Source organism: Schistocerca gregaria, chromosome 1, assembly GCF_023897955.1.
Source record: "Schistocerca gregaria isolate iqSchGreg1 chromosome 1, iqSchGreg1.2, whole genome shotgun sequence".
Taxonomy (NCBI): Eukaryota; Metazoa; Arthropoda; class Insecta; order Orthoptera; family Acrididae; genus Schistocerca; species Schistocerca gregaria.
In genome coordinates, this window is record NC_064920.1 from 878,914,478 (window position 1) to 878,936,513 (window position 22,036).

General features: G+C 38.6%; 1 protein-coding gene across 2 annotated transcripts in view; it reads right to left on the reverse strand.

Annotated features, from left to right (window-relative positions):
- Positions 1 to 22,036, reverse strand: part of LOC126273387 (serine protease svh-1-like) — a 356,722-nt gene that overhangs the window by 16,949 nt on the left and 317,737 nt on the right. For both annotated transcript variants that reach the window (XM_049976948.1, XM_049976942.1), the window contains 3 exons: positions 21,662 to 21,811; positions 21,093 to 21,324; positions 20,805 to 20,984 (listed from right to left, as the gene is read on the reverse strand). In XM_049976948.1, coding sequence (XP_049832905.1) covers positions 20,805 to 20,984; positions 21,093 to 21,324; positions 21,662 to 21,811 — 562 coding nt within the window. The remainder of the gene's footprint in view (positions 1 to 20,804; positions 20,985 to 21,092; positions 21,325 to 21,661; positions 21,812 to 22,036) is intronic.

A 22,036-nucleotide genomic window follows, 5' to 3' on the forward strand; every position in this document is an offset into this window, starting at 1 on the left:
AGAACTTGATCATTGGCTTTTGGGCCAAAAGTAGAAGCATTTCCAAAATAGCTAAGTTTGTAGATTGTTAATGTGCCACCACGGTTAAAGCAAATCGGCACTTCCTAAACCAATGCTGAGGTGAATGCAATGTGCCACGGGCCATGAATGATAGGGTTGAATAATAACTGTGGAGATGTGCATGGACGAGTAGATGGGAAACTATAGGGCAACTGACCATGCAGATGAATCAAGGGGCTACCAACAGTGCTTCCTGAACAACAGTTCAGTGAACACTGCTGCATATGGGCCTCGGCAGCAGATACCTGGTTCATGCTTCTTTGCTGATTGGTGTTGATTGGTGACAGAGGCTGGAATTTCCATGCTAATACTGCAACTGGATTTCCACTGAATTGTTACAGGTGGATTTTTCAGATGAATCACACTTTATAGCATCTGCAATGAACCATACAAATGTTGGCTTGATTCCTGCTTTCATGCAAGATGACTGGCCCCAATTGAACAGCTTTGTCAGGAGGTTCAATATGGAGCTACATCAGCTGCTTCGGGCGGCTACTTTGTCAAGCATAGATTTGGTTCCTATTGATGGTATTGGTAGGTGGGACTTCACAAGACATGGCCTGCATCTCAATAGGAGAAGGAAGGGTAAACTGGCTGGGATGACAGCAAAATCTTTAAGGGGAGGGCAGGGGGGGGGGGAGGCACTGAAACTCATGGGAACACTTTTTTAGGCTAAGCTCTGTATCCAGTCATCCTAATTGATTGAAATTAAGCTTAATGAAAAGTTCAGATAGGCAGGTACTAGAGATGTGAAAATATCACAAGATTCTCATAACAGTACAGTGAAAAATAATGTTAGTACGTCACAAGATTCACATAAAAGCACAGTAAAAAGTTATGTTAATATATTGCATCAGAATATCAGGGGATTAAAAAACAAAGTAGATGAGCTTCTTGTTTGTATAGAAGATTTAGAAACTGTGTAATAGATGTAATATGCCTGTCTGAACATGATACAGTCACAGGTATGGAAATGGTAAATGTAGATGGATATAAGCTTTCAGCACATGTAAGTAGAGACACTATGGAGAGAGGAGGAGTTACCATATATGTTAAAATCAGTCATAGTGTGAAAAATTTGGAAATTAAAAATTTTTGCATAGAGCAACACATAGAAGTATGTGCATGTGATTTTAAACTAAATAGAGGCACTTTTATAATTGTAGCCATGTATAGGTCTCCATTGGGAAATTTTCTACTACTTTGAAAAACTTGGATTCTTTGCTGTGCAACCTGTGAAACAAAGGAAAGCAAATTATTGTTTGTGGGAATTTCAATGTAGATTTTCTGAGAGTCATATAGAAAGCTTGACCTTGAAGTATTACTTGGTTCTTTCAATTTGACATCAGCTATTGATTTTCCTACTCGGATGGTACAGGAAAGCAGCACACCAATAGATAACATTTCCATAGACCCAGATAAATTTAATCAAATAAAAACTTTTCCTGTTAAGAATGGTCTGTCTGATCATGATGCACAGACAGTTACAGTATATGATATAGCTCCATGCAGTAATACAAAACAGTCCTCCAAAATAGTGTGTTCCACTAACAATAAAACACCTCAAAATTTTAGGGAAAGCTTGCAACAGTTAGACTGGGATGAGGTGTACAGGGAACATGATGCTAATTTAAAATTTAACCTATTTAATGATACATTTGTATGTTTGAAAACAGTTTGCCTAAGAAAACAGTGAAATATAATTGTAAGAAACCAGGTACAAAGCCATGGCTTACTAGAGGGATAAAAATATCTCGTAAACAGAAAAGGGAACTGTATTTTATAGCTAGGAGTAATGATCCCAAAACAATGAAACATTGTAAAAACTACTGCACTGTATTAAGAAAAGTTATTAAAAAGTCCAGAAGTATGTGCATTATGTCTGAGAGTAGCACATCTAATAGCAAAATTAAAACAATTTGGAATATTGTGAAAAGGGAAACAGGGCAACTGAGGGCACAGGAAGACTGTATTTCTATCAAACACAATGAAACGTTTGTTAACAAGAAGTCAGAAGTAGACAACATTTTTAATAATCATTTTTTAAGTGTTGTAGAAAAATAGGTTCCAGCTATTCATTAGAAAATGCAAGGCTGTATATGGAAGAGGCAGTACCTATGCAATTTCATAAAATTGAAATTCAACCCACCTCTCCTACTGAAATTAGGAAAATAATAAATTCACTCAAAAGCGAAAACTCACATTGAACTGATGGCATTTCCAACAGAGTACTAAAAGCTTGTTCCCAACAAATAAGTAGGATTCTCAGCCACATATGTAGTAGCACACTGAAACAAGGAATTTTTCCAGAGAGACTAAAATATGCTATTGTTAAACCATTGCATAAAAATGGGGATAGATCTGATGCTAACAACTACTGCCCAATCTCACTTCTCACAGCTTTATCCAAAATTCTTGAAAAAGTAATGTATTCAAGAGTAGCATCACATATTCGTAAAAATGAAGTACTAACAAAATGTTAATTTGGTTTTCAGAAAGGCTTTTCAACAGAAAATGCTATATATGCTTTCACTGATCAAATATCAAATGCAATGAATAACCAAACATAGTAATGGGATAATTTGTGATCTCTCAAAGGCTTTTGATTGTGTGAATCATGAAATTCTTCTAGATAAGCTTAAGTATTGTGGTATGAGTGGGGCAGTGTACAAGTGGTCTAATTCATACATAACTGGAGGAATACAGAAGGTTGAAAGTAACAGTACAGATAGTTAACAAAAACCAGCAGAGTCCTCTAACTGGGGAGGTATCAATAATGGTGTTCCACAGGGTTCAGTCTTGGGTCCCTTATTGTTCTTAATATATATTAATGATCTGCCACTCTACATTCATGAAGATGAAAAGTTAGTTCTTTTTGCTGATGATACAAGTATAGTAATCACACCCAAGAAGCAAGAATTAGCTGACGAAATTGCAAATAATGTCTTTCTGAAATTTATTAAGTGGTTCTCTGCAAATGGACTGTCACTAAATTTTTGAGAAAACAAAGTTTATACAATTCTGTACAGTAAATGGCATAACACCATTGATAAATATAGACTATGAGTGGAAGTCTGCTGCTAAGGTAGAATACTAAAAATTTCTGGGTGTATGCATTGATGAGAAATGGAATTGGAAGAAACACATCGATGATCTGCTGAAATGGTTAGGCTCAGCTACTTATGCTATTAGGTTTATTGCAAATTTTGGTGATAAACATGTCAGTAAATTAGCCTACTATGACTATTTCCATTCACTGCTTTCATATGGCATCATATTTTGAGGCAATTCGTCATTAAGAGAGAAAGTATTCATTTCACAAAAGCTTGAAATCAGAATAATAGCTGGAGCCCACCAAAGATCACCATGCAGACATTTATTTAAGGAATTCAGGATATTCACAGTACCTTCACAATACATACACTCACTTATGAAATAACAGCAAAGTGCATAGCTACAACACTAGAAGAAAGGCTGATATTCATTATTCTGGATTAAACCTCACTTTGGCACGCCACAAAAATCTTTGGTATTTGCCAAATAGTATTAAAAGTCTGACAGATAGCCAACCAGCATTTAAAAGCAAATTAAAAAAGAATTACTGAATGACAGCTTCTTTAATTCAATAAATGAATTCTTAGATATGAAGCAGTAACTGCAAATATAGTGTGTAAAGAAAACTTACGTTAAAGTGACATATTCCACATCATTACAAAATGTCGTATTCATGACCTATGGAACAAGGATTAATGTATGTACATATGCCTGTATAGATGGCCATGGGCATGGACAGCCCTGCAACAATCATTGGAAGGCTTCAGGCCACAGGAGGGACCATTATTGTCTGGGAAAGGTCTCTGTGATCTCATCATCCTGGAAGGCAGAATGTGTTTGGTCACATGAAAATGTACAAAAACACAGTGAATGGTTGGGAGAGGTACCTGTCATTGCAATAATATCAAGCAAACCTGTCCAATCTCCCTCATGCCAGTCAGTCACACATAGCTGTGACTCATGCAATGTTGGAAGGTGCAGACACACTCATTTGAGGTGATCAACGGATCACAGTCAAACAATGTGCTGCTTAACTGGATGTTTCTGTTGGCAGTGCTGACATTTCGACCAGTTGGGGTACTCAGAGGTGTGTGCCTGCTGGGTCCCTCACCAACTAAGAATGAACATAAAGAGCAACAAAGGACAATCTGTGTGGAACTGCTTGCATGTTAAAAGGCTGACTATCAATTTTCCTCAATTATTGTCACAGGTGATGAGACATGGGTTCATCACTTTGAACAGGAAACAAAACAGCAATCTATGGAGTGGTTCCACACCATCTCACATCTTGTTGCTTCCATCTGTTTGACCATGTGGAGGGTGGACCCGTGGGGAACAGTACATGGCTGATGACGAATTAATAGATGCAGCTAGACAATGAACAGACATCATACCACGTAAATTATCTCCCATTATGAACTGTTCACTGGGTACATATCTATCCAGTGCATGGTGACTATTCTTTTAAACTTGAATCATAGTTGCTCTGCATGTTCCTGCCCTGTACTGAATGTTTCATGTTTCTTATTGAGATATGACACTACTGATTTTTTTATCTAGTTGACACTGCCATTTTTTTACCTAGTTTACTGAACATATATATCTTTCTTCTTGTTTTAGCTGACCTTTGTAGTTTGGTAAACATTGTTGACACATATGTGACATGGTCGCTGATACCAGTTCCGATGTGGACATCCTCAAAGAGGTCAGGTCTATTTGTTGCCATTAGATCCAATACATTTCCATCATGAGTAGGGTTCCCCAGTTCCGATGTGGACATCCTCAAAGAGGTCAGGTCTATTTGTTGCCATTAGATCCAATACATTTCCATCATGAGTGGGGTTCCTAACTATCTGTCCTAGGTAGAAGGCATTTAGTAATGTTTCACAGGTTGTCTTATCATGCCCACCACTAACAAAATTGTAATTTTCCCAATTAATTGTTGGATAGTTCAAGTTTCCATCAATGTTTGAAGTATGATGGGGAAACTACTTACACTACTGTATTCCAACAGGATGGAGCACAGGATCATTTTGCTCTCAGAGGACAGGAGTACCTATATCAATGACTCGCTAGCAGATGGATGGGCAGAGTTTCAGTAAGTCTGTGGCCATCAGGTTCACCTGATTTGATACCCTTGGATTTCTTTGGTTGGGTTACATGAAGTTAACACTATACAAAGCAAAGGTATCTGGATAGATAGATAACAGCTTGGTGCCAATATACAGTGTTGGCTATTTCACAAGATATGTTTCAAAACAAGCTGAGATCCACTCTTCAACGATGGTCACAAAACTTCAAAATGGATGGAGGCCATGTCGAAGTATGGTGAAACTGTATACATACCAACAGCAAACATACACCTGTATCCTGTAAATTCACCTCTTCTTTTGTAGGAATCCTGTACATAGTATACACACATACATACACAACTATAGATGTATACAAATGTAACATGAGTACCTAATAGTGAAAAATCCAGTATGTAATGTAACAATATTATGAAATGGATAGTTGCTACTCACCACATAGCAAAGATGCTGAATCGCAGTTAAGCGCAACAAAAAGACTGTCACAAACTCAGCTTTCAGCCAACAAGGCCTTTGTCAAAAATAGACAACAGACACACATAAATGCAACTCTCTCTCTCACACACACACACACACACACGTCCACAGTCTCTGGCAGCTGAAGCCAGACTACGAGCAGCATCAGCAGTCCCTGATGGGAGTGGTAACTGGGTGGGGGTACGGAGGAGGGGTGGGGTGGGGAGGGAGAGGGATAGCAGGGTAGGGATGGGGGATAGTGAAGTGCTGCTCGGGAGTGTGTAGGGATGAGGTGGAGAGAGGGTAGGGCATCTAGATGCAACTGGGTGGTTAGAAGGATAGGCAGTGGGCAAGGGTGATGGAGAGAGAAAGGGGGTGGGGGAGACTGTGAAAAAGGAGAGAAGTAAAAGGTCTGGGTGCACTGGTGGAATAGAGGACTGTGTAGTGCTGGAATGGGAACAGGGAAGGGGATAGATTGCTGAGGAAAACGACTAATGAAGGTTGAGCCCAGGAGCGTTACAGGAATGTAGGATATATTGCAAGGAGAGTTACCACTTGTGCAATTCAGAAAAGCTGGTGATGGTAGAAGGATCTACATGGCACAGGCTGTGAAGCAGTCAATGAAATGTCATGTTGGGTGGCATGCTCAGCAACTGGATGGTCCAATTGTTCTTTGGCCACAGTTTGTCTGTGGCAATTAATGCAAACTGACAGCATGTTGGTTGTCATGCCCACATAGAATGCAGCACAGTGGCTGCAGCTTAGCTTGCAGGTCACATGACTGGTTTCACAGGTAGCCCTTCCTTTGATGGGATAGGTGATGTTTATCATCAGACTGGAGTAGGTGGTGTTGGGAGGATGTATGGGACAGGTCTTGCATCTAGGTCTGGAACAGGGAAATGATCCATGAGGTATGGGTTTGGAAGCAGGGGTTGTGTAGGGATGGACGAGTATATTGCGTAGGTTTGGAGGATGGCAGAATACCACTGTGGGAGGGCGGTAAGGATAGTGGGCAAGACATTTCTAGTTTCAGGGCACAACAAGAGGTAGTCAAAACCCTGGTGGAGAATGTAATTCAGTAGCTTGAGAACTGTGTGGTACTGAGCTACAAGGCGAATGCTCCTTTGTGGCCAGACAGTAAGACTTCAGGAGGTGGTGGGGGACTGGAAAGATAAGTTTATGTTGGGAGGATAATTATAGTGTGTGAAGGCTTCAGTGAGACCTTAGGTATATAATCAAGAGGGACTGCTCATCACTGCAGATACGATGACCATGGGTGGCTAGGTTGTGTGGAGGGGCCTTCTCAGTATGGAATGGGTGGCAGCCATCAAAGTGGAGGTATTGCCGGTGGTTAGTATATTTGATATGGACAGAGGTACTGATGTAGCCATCTTTGAGGGGAGGTCAACATCTAGGAAGATGGCTTCTTGACTTGAGTAGGACCAGGTGAAGCAAATGGGGGAGAACTTCAAATGAGAAGTAATTGTGCATGAGAATATAGTTGGCCATGGTAACTAGGAAAGTGGTTGTCGGTTTGGAATCCTGAAATTGGGAAAGCTAGTATTCAAGAGCAGGAAGGCCATGGGCATTAGGGATCTCATTGTAAAGGGAGGAGCCATTAATAGTGATGAGCAGGGCACTATGTGGTAAAGGAACAGGAACTGTGGAGATTCAGTGGAGGAAATTGTTGGTATCTTTCATACAGGGGAGTAGGTTCTGGGTAATAGGCTGCAGGTATTGGTGTACTCTGCAATCCCTCTTCCTTTCCTCCTCATTACCCCCACCCAGTTACCTCTCCCATCATGTGTGTGTGTGTGTGTGTGGGCGGGGGCGGGGGGGGGGGGGGGGGGGGGGGGGAAATCTTTTTGTTGTGCCTATCTGTGACTCAGCGTCTCCGCTATATGTTGAGTAGCAACTATCCTTTTCATACTATTGTAACATGAGTACATGCTACTCATAAGTGTTCAGTTATCTTATACACTTTTCAATTACATGCATGTATATTATGCATCTGTATGTGTTATCTATAGATTGAAAAAGGATTTATGTGAAAGCTAACAAAGTACTCGGTCTTGTTTACATGACTTCCAATGACTCAACACCTTTACTATTCAGTACGTTGTTACCTTTACTGCTTAAATTATTTACATTTTACATTGACTTTCCGTTAGCATATTTATTTTGAGATAGGTGTGTTATGGTTCTTACATACATCATATTTTTCAGTATCCTTGCCAAGAGGGTTGTAAGAAGTCTGAGAACAGCATATTTCAGTGAGACTGGAAACATCCCCTGCAACAGCTATGTGCTGCTAGAGAAAATTCAGCCAAACTTCCAATATGGTTTAAGTAAATACATTCACTGTCAAAATGAGAATAAAAATTCTGTAAACTTTTACTGACCATGATATATGGTTTGTTAGTCCAATCCAGCAGTTTATCTTTACAGTATTTACTCCCACACACACATTCATCAAACAGTTTTCCCACACATAAAGCGTAGTTTGAGAGACTTGATTTTACAAAATTATAGAATTCTTGCATACTTGTCCATGTAACACTCCTTTGGTTGAAAAGGTTCTGGAAATGGTTCACATTATTGAGAGATATGGAACTGTAATTTCACAGTTGGTGTAAAAGTCTTTCAGATTCTCTGCCTGTAATTTTATCAACAATATAATTAATTCATTGGGCACTTATGTGACAATTACTCTCTCACTTTCAATGAAGAAATACTGCTGAAAATGTCCAGCTGATGTGAAAAGAACTGGAGAGTGATGACGGTGAGAGGGTTTATAAAAAGTCTTTTAGGATGTGAGAGCTTCTCTTAGAGACAGGAAGTAAGACTTAAAGCTTGTAAGACAGCAGTCACTCTTACACCAGTTGTCAACAGAGAAAACCATCTAATTTTGCATTGGCCTAGAAGACTCTTCATATTCTGTTTCAGTTACTTGTAGTGTCCCTTTTGCGATGTTTAAGAATAATGCATGTGAAGTGTGTATAAAAATATTGAATAAGACCAAACAGACCAGACTGAAAGTCAGTTGTGAAAAAAATATAAAATTATGTACAAAAACTATAATGTCAATACTATGGTATGGAAAGACAACAATGATGATAAACAATATCGCAGTAAAGAATAAGGTGAAATCGAACATTTATATCTTTGTATAACTACAGAATATGGAAAAAAATAAGTTATTACTCGCTCTTCTGGCGTTTCTGATTCTCATGTCACTATTGTTAGATAGATGTTGGGTGTAGCGTTGAACTCTAGCTGATGTTCTTTTTGTTCTTTTGACTAGATGATAAAAAAGCTATCAAGAAGACGAAAGCAGTGATCGCTGGCTGGCAGTAATTGGCCACCATTAAGCAGCAGACTTAATATCAGCTTTTCTTAAAGCTTTGCACAAGAGCAGAAGTGATAAAATCATTTTAAAACATTATTTAATTTAAATCTGCATAGTTCTGTGAGTTAATTTTGCAAGAGTTCAAATACTTTCAGAGATCTGTGAACTTTGGCCTCAACTGTATTTAGATGAAAACCAGTTGCGATAATCTTGTAGGGAGCCTGGTACTCATTTAAATTGAAAACAAACATTTATTTTGGCCTCCTATAAGATATTCTACTTCTAATGGTCTCACCTACATAAAGAAAATAATTAATGCTAACCTCTTATCTTACGTAGTATCAAAAGCATAAAACCAATATAGAATATTAAAAGAGAATGTGATTTTAGTTTCTCAAGATGTGCAGCACTAATATGATAATGTTGGAAACCTAATTTTTTAGTGAGAAGTCTGGAGCTTTGTGAAGCACACTATGCACAGTATGAGCAGTAAATGATACTTGCTGTAAACTGAAATTGCTACTACTGTTTTCCTCAATGCTGAAATCTTCAACGACATCTGCACTTCCTAAAACAAAATTTACTGACTGCAAGACTTGACCTACTACACATTATCTGTATGGTAAAATCTAACAAGCTTAAAATCTGTGTGGTTGGAAGAATCAATCATTAATTAAATGAACTCTGCTTCTTTAAGGTCTTTGATCTTTAAGGTCTTTGATTAGCTATTCCATTGCATATGACACAGTTACAGTCATGATAAATGGGTTTATTTGAAAGCATCTAGTGGAACAGCATTCAATTATATCATCGGTTCAGCCCATCAAATTAAATACTCTGGTTTTGCATCCTAGTATAATAATTTGTAGCTCCTTGTATTGCAAGCTATTTTTTCATGTCTGAAATCATTTTCAGTAAGTACCAGTACTTATCAATTTTAAATCTTGGCAATCTATTTTGAAGAGCAACTTTATGTTTGTTTGACTTCACTTGACTTATAGTGTTACTCAATGCTCTGTGGCCAATGCTAAATTTTGTGTGATAAGTTCTATAGTACTGGTTTGAATTACTACGATCTATGGTTTAACATCTGCGTGTGCTTGTAGGCTGAATATGGAAAGTAGGCTTGTCTTGGCTTGATGTAACAATTTATTGACAAAGCCCTGTTGGCAGAACAGACCATAATACACTGCAATCAATAACTCGTGTGAAGGTATGAGAAAAGTTCAGTATGGTAAATTATTATGTATCTAACGCTCGGATTCACACTTCTCACCAAGGAGTAGGACATGGAACAGAAATCAACAATCAAAGAGTAAATAACAGAACAAATGTCGCTTGTGTATAGCGTCTCTGGCGTCCAGCGGGAAAGTTTCGCGGCACAGTACTTGCAAACACCCGTGCATGTAACGGTGTTGGATGATGACAGAAGATGCATCAGCCCCCATGGTGGAATCGGAGTGTCAAATAGTGTGCTGGAAAATTGACACGCCGCCCGTATCTTCACATGTGTGGTGGTGGGTCAACTGCGGTCCCTGGCTGCATGTGTGTCGGCGACGACGTTTTGGGAGTGAATGTTGAGTGAGGTGGAAGTTGTGGTTGGTCAGGCATTGTTGCTTCACATGGTCAATGGAGACTGTAGTCAGTTACCCATTGATCAAGATGTCAACGGTCTTGCTTCCTCTGGTTATGACACGGTGTGGGTCAGAATATTATGGTTGGAGTGAGGGTTTAACACCTTCTGTTTGTAACATGACGTGTGCAGGAGGATAGGTCATGATGGACAAACAGGGCAGGAGTCCCATGTCAGTGAGGTTGCTACAGATGGAGGCGAGCCACATGTTGTTGCAGTTGGTGGTGAAATTCCAGCTGGTCACCTGTAGGACTCGGGAGAGTGTCGATAGCCACGAATTCTCCCGGCAGGCGAAATGCTTGGCCGTAAACCAATTTGGCTGAAGAAGCATCCAGGTCTGGCTTGAATGTGCTTCAGAGCCCAAGTAATACCACAGGAAGTGCTTTGGTCCATCGGGTGTCATGACACATTAGGGCAGCTTTTAGGGTATCAAACCACTGCTGGTGGGGTGTTAGGTCATCGTCCAGTAGTCACTGCCTACAGGGAAATTAAAGAGACCTTTAGAGAAAGGAGAATAAATATCAAGAGCTTTGATGGAAACCCAGTTCTAAGAAAGAAGGGAAAGCAGAAAGGCTATTTATAATTTGTACAGAAACCCTATGGCAGTTATAAGAGACGAGGGGTATGAAAGGGAAGCAATGGTTGGGATGGGAGTGAGACAGGGTTGTAGCCTATCCCCAATGTTATTCAATCTGTATATTGAGCAAGCAATAAAGGAAACAGAAGAAAAGTTCGGAGTAGGAATTAAAATCCATGGAGAAGAAATAAACACTTTGAGGTTCACCGATGACATTCTGTCAAAGACAAAAAAGGACTTGGAAGAGCAGCTGAACGGAATGGACAATGTCTTGAAAGGAGGGTATAAGATGAACATCAACCAAAGCAAAATGAGGATAATAGAATGTAGTCGAATTAAGTCAGGTGATGCTGAGGGAATTGGATTAGCAAATGAGACACTTAATGTAGTAAAGGAGTTTTGCTATTTGGGGAGCAAAATAACTGATGATGGTTGAAGTAGAGAGGATATAAAATGTAGACTGGCAATGGCAAGGAAAGCGTTTCTGAAGAAGAAAAATTTGTTAACATCGAGTATAGATTTAAATGTCAGGAAGTTGTTTCTGAAACATGGAGTGTAGCCATGTATGGAAGTGAAACATGGACCATAAATAGTTTAGACAAGAAGAGAATTGAAGCTATCAAAATGTGGTGCTACAGAATAATGCTGAAGATTAGATGGGTAGATCACATAACTAATGAGGAGGTATTGAATAGAATTGCGGAGAAGAGGAGCTTGTGGCACAACTTGGCTAGAAGAAGGGATCAGTTGGTAGGACATGTTCTGAGACATCAAGTGATCACCAATTTATTATTGGGGCGGCAGCGTGGAGGGTAAAAATCGTAGAGGGAGACCAAGAGATGAATACACTAAGCAGATTCAGAAGGATGTAGGCTCCAGTAGGTACTGGGAGATGAAGCTTGCACAGGATAGAGTAGCATGGAGAGCTACATCAAACCAGTCTCAGGACTGAAGACAACAACAACAACAACAATGACCTCTTGGATAAGCACCTACCAGATTCGTTCTTCTTGCGAAGTGGACACTTGCTGAATTAGTTCTGCTTTCAATCGGTCATAGCTATTTGTTCCCAGCGGGCTAATTATGATGTCTTGAACCTCAGCAGAGTACTGGTGATCTAGTTGGCTGACCACTAGCATGAATTTTGTGGCATCGACCGTGATACCCACATGGAATAAATTTGCTTCAACTTGCGCAAACCACAGGGATGGATTGTGTGGCCAGAAGGGTGGTAGTCACAACGCTAGATGTACCACAGAAGTATCTGTTGGCTCTGTTGGATTCGCCGCCATTTCAATTTCTTGCAAGGACTTCTCATAAATTCATTGTTTATGCAGGAGATCATGTCAGGGTCACCATTTTGTCGGTACTGGTTTGGATTATCGCGATAGACAGTTTAACATCTGCGTGTGGTTGTAGGCTGAATAAGGAAAGTAGGCTTGACTCAGCTTGATGTAACAATTTATTAACGAAGCCCTGCTGGCAGAACAGACCATAATACACTGCAATCAATAACTCATGTGTAGGCGTGAGAAAAGTTGAGTACAGTAAATTATTCCGTATCTAACACTTGGATTCATGCTTCTTGTCAAGAGGTAGGACGTGGAACAGAAATCAACAATCAAAGAGTAAATGACAACAAATGTCGCTTGCGGATAGCGTCTCTTGCGTGTAGCGGAAACGTTTGGTGGTACTGTACTTGCAAAAATCCACACGTCATGACACTGGATGATGACAGAAGATGCCACAGTCAACATAATTCATTCTCATCCTCTCCTTCAATGATGAAATATTTTAGTGATCCAATGCTTACAGACATCATACTGCAAATGATATTGTAACATTTCCTGTATCAGTGATGGAGGAATGTAATACATATATATTATATTTAAACTTACATTTCTTCATGACTAATACAGGAAATATTACAATATCATTTTTCAACATGATACCTATAAGTATTTGAAGCAATTATGATGATGCAATATATGACATAATACACACTGCTTTAGAAACTAAGCACAGAAGGACAAACACATCACATTTCTGAAGGAGAGACTACAAGTTTACAAAAAAATCTATAATATGTGTTGAACTTGAGAGGAAAATTATGTGTAATGACAACATTCCTCAAATTCATACTTTAATTGAAATAATGCAAGGGAACATTGTCCTTATTCTGAAAGAACAGATCAGATGATTAGTTTACAAATAAAAAGCACAAGTCAGCTTACATTATGTGAAAAACAAGAACATTTCACTAACGCCAAGGACTGTTTAAGGACCCCAAGACAGTTTATCAAAGATTGTGAATGCAGCAGAAAAATCAGTTTGGATGGGAACCCTATACAAAATGTTCAAATACATCACTGTGCTGCTATGCATATCCATTCGTTCACTACAGTACTTCACTAACAATATCCTGAAAAGTATCTATAGTAACAGCAATCATCACTATCTGAACAAACAACACAATGTTGTTTGTCAGCATTCCATTGATGAACGTTTGTATTTTATGTGTCCCTAGTTCCCGCGTACATGAGTGCGATTTGAGTCTTATCTCTAATAACTGGGCCTTTGGGCAGATTAAAAATGCAAGGGTGTCTTCCCATCAATATCCCAGCAGAGCAGTGTTGTACAACTGAATAAAAAATAACGATGCTTATAACAGAAACCTATTGTAAATACATTATGTAAAACATTGGCTCTTAGCTTGAATAGTGCATGCAGTATGATTCCCGGACTGACAAGCAGCCGACGACTTCTGGAAATTATGATGTGGTACACTTGCCAGGAAGATTGAATTACACATGGGCATTAGTAATGAAGGGAGAAGAGACTTGTTAGAACCTAAAACAGGTTGTATATGCAGACGAGGAAAAAAATCATTGATTTTTCCTGGATTTCCCGGTTAAAAATACATTTTCTTTCAGATGAAAACACATTTTTCTGTGTTAAGTGACAGTGTACTTTTCCTCGGAACAGTAAATCTTATCAGCCTTTGAGTGGTTATGCTTTTATACACCAGTGTAGAATTTTCCCGCATTTTGGAAAAGGGAACTCAGGGTAAAAAACATCTTTTGGAAAAATGTTTGATGTGCGGCAACATGTACACTGCATATTTTTGTATTACGAAAGTATAAATTCGATTTCCACCAAACACCAAATGTTACTCTCCGAGGCATTGAAATCAAGATTGCAATGTGTTTTTGTAAGCCAGTCTTGGCTCATGTCACATGATCTCGCCATCCGATGACAGCGGATATTCAGAGCATACGACACGTGATGTAATCGGCCAAAAGTAGCATTACTGTAACCGGTAAGTAGTGCAAACACACAACTAGAAAAAGTTAACAGTTTAAATTAAGAAACATAGTGTTGCTACATGAAAAGAAAAGCTTTAACATATAATATTGGTCTGGAAGGTTAATAATCTGGAAGAGAAGCAAAGCTTCCACGTATAATGTTGATCTTTTTTGCACTTGTTACATATTAAGATACATCACACAAATGTGCTAGTAAAATGTTTAACAATGATATAACTGACTTATCTTATGGGCTCAAAATTATTCTAAATGGTTGTCTTCAAGGAGTTTATCTTTAAATGAGAGTCAAACGCTCTGCGACTTAAGAAATTCGTCATACATTTGTGCACTTAGTTCATCTTCCGTAAAAGGGTATTTAACTTCCTGGCAGATTAAAACTGTGTGCCCGACCGAGACTCGAACTCGGGACCTTTGCCTTAAGGCATATCAGCACACACTCCACTGCAGAGTGAAAATCTCATTCTGGAAAGAGTATTTACTTTGAAAGTAATGCTTTTCAAACAACTATTCACAATATTTTCCCGCAACCAGTTAGAAATAGGTTCGTTTCAGCAATTGCCAGAGAGCGCCAGATAACAGGCACCACTGCGCTTGCGATGATGCAGCCCTTATGTTCACATGGGTAAAACATAAGAAGGTCTTACACTATGTCATAAAAGAAACAAGACATTAGAGGATACTTTAAGAGCATCAGAATTTCATGAACCATACTAAAACACATTGTTTGGCTTGAAGTGCACATTTGTATGTCCAGATTTGGATATAAATTTTCTTGGAGTATCAGTACTGTATTATCTTATGTTTGGTTCTTTATTATTGCAATAACATGCATGCCAGAAGATGAAAATGTGCAACTGAAATGCAGCAAATAGTGTGGACTTAAACATTTTATTTCAAATAAATTGACTGCCTCAGCGGAAAAGATTAATTAAAAGCCAAATTTCCTTAGCAAACTGACAACAATAACTTCATTGTTCTGCCAGGTGATTAATGCATGACTGTCACAAAGGTGCAAATAAAATAAAATCTGAAACTAATAACATATCTTAGCCTTCCATAATTATGTAAATGTATTTTAATTTTAATTGGCTTGATAGCTTCTGGCCAAAGAAATCCATTTTGTTTTCATTTGGCATGAGAGCAATAAACAAAGAGGAAACAGCAAAATCACTAAACATAAGCATGAGTCACATAGAGACTACCCACTTCCCCACCTACAACTCGGACCGTTCTGTGCATCAGCACTGGATCTACACGATATTTCCAAACCAGGGCAATATTAGATAGTGCCCCCCCCCCCCCCCCCCCCACTCTATCGACTGCTTGAGGTAGGACACCAAAAATTTAAAAAAAAATCGGCTTTTCAAAAATATGTTAATTTTGTAGTGCGCATCTTTCCGAAGATATACTTATATGGATATGGTGTCTGTTCTTTCGGTCATGTCTGAAATAACAGATGAAATACCAAGTCCTGTAAAAGTTTGGGGAATATGTTTGCATCCGCACAGAAGAAGGAGGTCATGGCTGGTATTGCCAGAACTATATACTTATATGGATATGGTGTCTGTTCTTTCGGACAAGGCTTCTCTTCTGGTGTCTTGTTGTCTGTGTTCTTTCCTGCAGCCGTCTAGAACAAAATTAGAATTACATTAATACCTTCAGCTGCTAATGGGCATTGATATATATCAACAGGTGACAATGTGTGCTCCGACCGGAACTCGAACCTGGGATCTCCTGCTTACATGGCAGATGCTCTATCCATCTGAGCCACCAAGGGCAGGGAGGATAGTGTGACTGCAGGGACTATCTCACGCATGCCTCCCACGAGACCCACATTCTCACCTTGTATGTTCACACATTACATTTGTAGGGTACTGCCCCAACACACTCATTACTCGTGGAAGACATTCTTACCAAGTCCTGTAAGAGTTTGGGGAATATGTGTGCATCTGCACAGAAGGAGGAGGTCATGGCTGGTATTGCCAGAACTATATACTTATATGGATATGGTGTCTGTTCTTTCGGACAAGGCTTCTCTTCTAGTGTCTTGTTGTCTGTGTTCTTTCCTTTACTAGGCCTTCAACTGACTTTTCAGCTGCAGAGACTATTTTTCTCACGATGTCTTGAGTAAAATTTCCTATCTTGAAGCCCATTCTTTCTAATACCTTCATCCTCCCAACGTTCCCATCGTTAAATACAATAACGGCATCATAAGTTGCAATTCTGACAACTGTAGCAGATGCTCGTTTCCATATGAGTGAATTTAGAGACTCATTTGGATTTTGAGTTTTGCCACGAACACACTTTTTGAGAAGTGGAGAATTGGCCAGAAACCTGTAAGTGGGCTTGACAAGATCCAGGATACAAGTTGGAAACCTCTCCTTGTGTTGTTATCTATCTGAGCTTGTATATATCTTAAAAACAAAGATTCCAAGACTTACCAAGCGGGAAAGCGCCGGTAGATAGGCACAATGAATAAAACACACAAACGCACACACAGAATTTCGAGCTTTCGCAACCGGCGGCTGCTTCATTAGGAAAGAGGGAAGGAAAAGGAAAGATGAAAGGATGTGGGTTTTAAGGGAGAGGGTAAGGAGTCATTCCAATCCTGGGAGCGGAAAGACTTACCTTAGGGGGAAAAAAGGATAGGTATATACTCGCGCGCACGAGTATATACCCTCTCCCTTAAAACCCACATCCTTTCATCTTTCCTTTTCCTTCCCTCTTTCCTGACGAAGCAGCTGCCGGTTGCGAAAGCTCGAAATTCTGTGTGTGTGTTTGTGTGTTTTATTCATTGTGCCTATCTACCGGCGCTTTCCCTCTTGGTAAGTCTTGGAATCTTTGTTTTTAAGATATTTTTCCCATGTGGAAGTCTCTTTCTATTTTATTTACATCATCATGAGCTTGTACATATTTACACCAGCTAATGTGGAATAGATTATGAACAGGGTGTTCATTTGTTGGCAACATATGGAAATATGTAGCCCATACCGCACTTTTTATGTCATTTACACTGGGTAGGTTCTGTCTGATAGTCTTGCCATAATACACGTGAAGAGAGTCTGTAGTGTCTGCCAATGTCCTTTCCATGTTCAACCTTTTTGCCCTATATGTTACTGACAAGTTTCCTCAATCTTAAGCCCATTCTCTTCTGGATGTGACCTATGCATTCAAGTTTCACAACTGAAAGTTCTCCATAAGGTTTGCTTTCATTCACAGACTTCAATGCACTGGAGTCACCATCCCCAAGATATTTCACATATCTGACATCACGTTCCTTGACAGATCTCTTAAAAATAATTTGCATCTTCTTCACATTCTTTACTAAGTACACAGTTATGGCAGAATTTGCTCATAACTTGAACATCTAGTACCTTCCCTGTGTCAATACTTACGATACTTGGCACACCATATAAAGACTTATGCCCTCTTTTCATGGATGTACCATCACGTGACACAACAAGATCTGTTCTAACATGACCAGAATCATTCTCATCTAATGCGTCATTGTCTGCAAAAGCTTCTACTGTAGCTGCTATCATACTGTCCTCACACATGTCAAAAATTATGTTTCCAATACATAATTTATTTGTGTAAATTTCAGACATGGCACTGGCATATTCATTATTACACACAATAAATGGTTTAGAGTTAATTCACTGTCATTAAAATTTGAAAAAACCCACTATATGCAGTTCACAACCTGTAAGAGTCTTCCTTCCATCATGTGTATAAGATACGAAGACATGCAGATCGAAGGGGTTGATAGTGTTAAATTTCTGGGATTACAACTTAATAATAAATTCAGTTGAGAAGGGCATACCACAGAGTGGCTGAAGTGCCTAAATAAGTCTGTATTTGCGGTGAGAATGATTTCAGATGTAGGAGATATAAATATCCAAAAACTTGCTACTTTGCTTACTTTCATTCTATCATATCACACGGGATCATATTCTAGGGTAACTCATCAAACGAAGCAAAAGTTTTTAGCATGCAAAATCATCTAATAAGACTAATTTATGGTGTAAATTCAAGTACATAATGTAGAATCTTGTTCAAGGAGCTCTGCATGCTAACCACTGCTTCTCAATAAGTTTATTCCTTAATGAAATTTGTTGCAAGTAATATATCTATATTTCCATCCAGTAGCTCGGTACATAGTATCAATACTAGGAATAAGAGCATTCTACATAAAGACCTAAGATCACTTACTTTGGTCCAAAAAGAGGTCCAATATTCAGGAACACATATTTTCAATAAATTCCGAGCATCCATTGAAAACTTGGTTTCAGATAAAACACAGTTTCAACAGAGTTTGAAAGACATTTTGATAGGCAACTCCTTGTGCTCTATAGATGAATATCTTAACTGGGACTGTTAGACTAGCTTCAGTAAAAAGTCTGGCGGATTTTAGTTTTGACAGCACTTAATGACAAGTCAAGATTAGGTATTGTTGTGTGTGATAAATTTATTAAAGGCATATTAATTCTGTAAATATTAGCAGTTTCAGTTTACTGTAATGTATTTACCTATTTTGATGATCTCCTGACAAATGATCAGGGTAGTAAGTATTATATTCAAATGCTTTATACTTTTGTTACACTTTCTGACATGAAACAATCTGACATGGATAATCAACTCATAGTTGGGTCTACAGAATGAAAACTGAATCTAATCTAATCTACTCTCATCTCAAATGACCACCAATTACTTAATTGTTAAGTACATTTGGAAATATGAGATTCACAATAAGTTTCATTTTTGTGATATGTAATAGTAAGCCAGAATTTTCCTGTGAAATGTTATCAAGATATTCTAAAAATCTGCTCCCAGATATAAAGCAATAGAGTCAAGGAATTATAGTGGAAAATTTCCAATCGTTCCAATATTCAGACAACTGTTACATCTGTTCCCAATCCATATTACTATATCTTAACTGAAGGCAGCATCTCTCCACTTAGGCTGTACTTATTTAGACCATTTCTTTTGTTATCTAACTAGTTTTGGCATTTACAACCCATTGTCAAGTGTTTAGTTCAAACAACAAATGAAAGTGGTAGCATATTTAGAAGTGCTTCCATTTACGTTAATTTACAAATTATACTAGAATATGAGTTTTACAGATACAGAGTGCACTTAAGTGCACCATGAAAATTGAACCACAGCACATGATACGAATACATTGCCACTTTCATGCGTAAGACACCTTGTTCAAGCTAAATATTCATCAAGGGCTTAAAAACTTGGAACTAGTCATGTATCAAAGTAAAGCAAAGCAAGCAAACAAAGCTATGTGTGCTGGCCCAGACATGCCACTCCAGATCAACTGCTGCCATATCATCCTATGCCAGTGCCATCATTTGGATGCAGTATGGAGGGGCATGTGTTCAGCGCACAGCTCTTCTGGGCATTGTTGGCCTTCTTGATCTTAAGCCACTATTTCTCACTGACATAGTTACTCTGTTGACACCATGAGGCTCAGTGCACCCTGTTAATGTCTGACCTCTGAGGAAAAATCCGTGGCAGCACCGGTAATCGTACACAGACCTTCTGCACAGCAGTCAGACACACTGACCACTAAGCTACAGTGGCAGAATGTGTAACAAAGAATAGGTCCAAATAAATACAGCCTATGTGGACAAATGATGGCTCATTTAATAATTTAATGAGTGTGGTGACCATTACAAAAGGATCGTACCCCACTAGTAATACCCCCAAACAAGACACACTTACTGACTGAATTACTGTTTCATCAGCAGTAACATATAATATACAACTACAGTTCCCTATTAATTGTAAGAATATTAATATAATGGCTTTTTATTAGTCATTATCTTCACATATTAACTGTTGTTATTTAAGATTAATTTTCAACTCTAATTTCTTGGACAAAAATTCTTTCCTAAGAACATCTTCAATCTTACAAAAACTTACTCAACTTCTTCTATATTAAGCAAGCTTTTGCTTTGTGTTTGTTTGTAAGCACATGCAATGACTAGTAGCTAAAGATAAAACAGCATCAACTTCCTCCAGGCAGCAGCATTTCTTCCTTATATGGCTAGTGTGTGTGTGTGTGTGTGTGTGTGTGTGTGTGTGTGTGTGTGTGTGTGTGAGAGAGAGAGAGAGAGAGAGAGAGAGAGAGAGAGAGAGAGAGAGATAGGGTGGGTGATTCAAATGATTAGAAAACATATTCTCTTTTCTGAACATGTAAACACACACAAAGGTGAAGGTAAGAGTGTGTAAAGTACATATGACCCACCTTCATTTAGACAAACAAGGGGCCCTCCTGAATCACCTTTACATGAATCTGCACCACCATCCAAGTACCCTGCACAGAACATTGCATCTGTAATTTTTCTATCACCATAAACAAATGGTGCTCGACATGTCTCCTGTGATAATATTGGAACCCACGATGCTCTTAGTAGGCGGGAATGCCCTGAAATTCAATTTTGTAAAGAAAAAACAAGTCAAATATTGATTGGTTGCATCTAATTCTTAAACTGGTTAAATGGTAAAATAATTTAACTGTTGTATAGAAATATACCTGATTTAGGGCTTCTAACAGAGCCCCATCCAGATATTGTACAGTTAAGCCCGGAAGGATAAGCTGAATTTGGCTCTGGAAGACATACTGGTTGAACCATGTCTCCTAACAAAATTCCCCTTGATTTAAGTTTCAGCAAAGCAATATCACTGTTAAGACGTAAACCTTTATTAAATCCTTCAGGAATGTAAATTTCATCAATTAGTGCTTCTTGTTCTGCCTCGTCAAAAACCTGCAACATTAAGTACACAATTTCTAAACTGCCAGTCACTACTCTGTAACCGTGGAGGTGATATCACAAAACAAAACTGAAATTGAACTGAGCTAATATATAACCTGACTAAATTAAGATAACATGCACTAGATGCTAAAATCCAAAGGAGCAATAATAAAATGCATTGTTCTAACAGAGTAGGCTCCCTGAATACTCAGGAAAAAGCTCAAACCTCTCTTGGAATTATAAGAATGAATAAATGGTCATGTGTGATGGCTAGGCTCATTATTTACAGGAACAACTTTTGAGATATTCAGAGACTGAATTGGATCAAAATTTGGACTGATCTACATACCTCTGTGTCATAGTCACCAACTCGAACAAAGTATGCTACCTTCATAAAATCTTGAAGACAATGTGCAGCTGTCAAGATGTGTAGAGGGGAGATTATTACAGCGCCACACCAGTGAACTGATTTCATACTTGTGCGGACTCGTATACTTGCCTAAGATAAGAAATCACTTCATTAATCAATAAAGAGAATAATTTAATGAATCACAATGTTAGCTATGAATAAATAGAAAATATTCATGATCTTTTATAATATAAATAACTAGATCTAAATCCACTGAGAGCCTACATGACTGACAGTCGAAAAATTGAGTGTATCCCGAGATGAAAGATTTTAATGTGATGGCGGCTAGGCATTATATGCACTTTGTGCATTCAC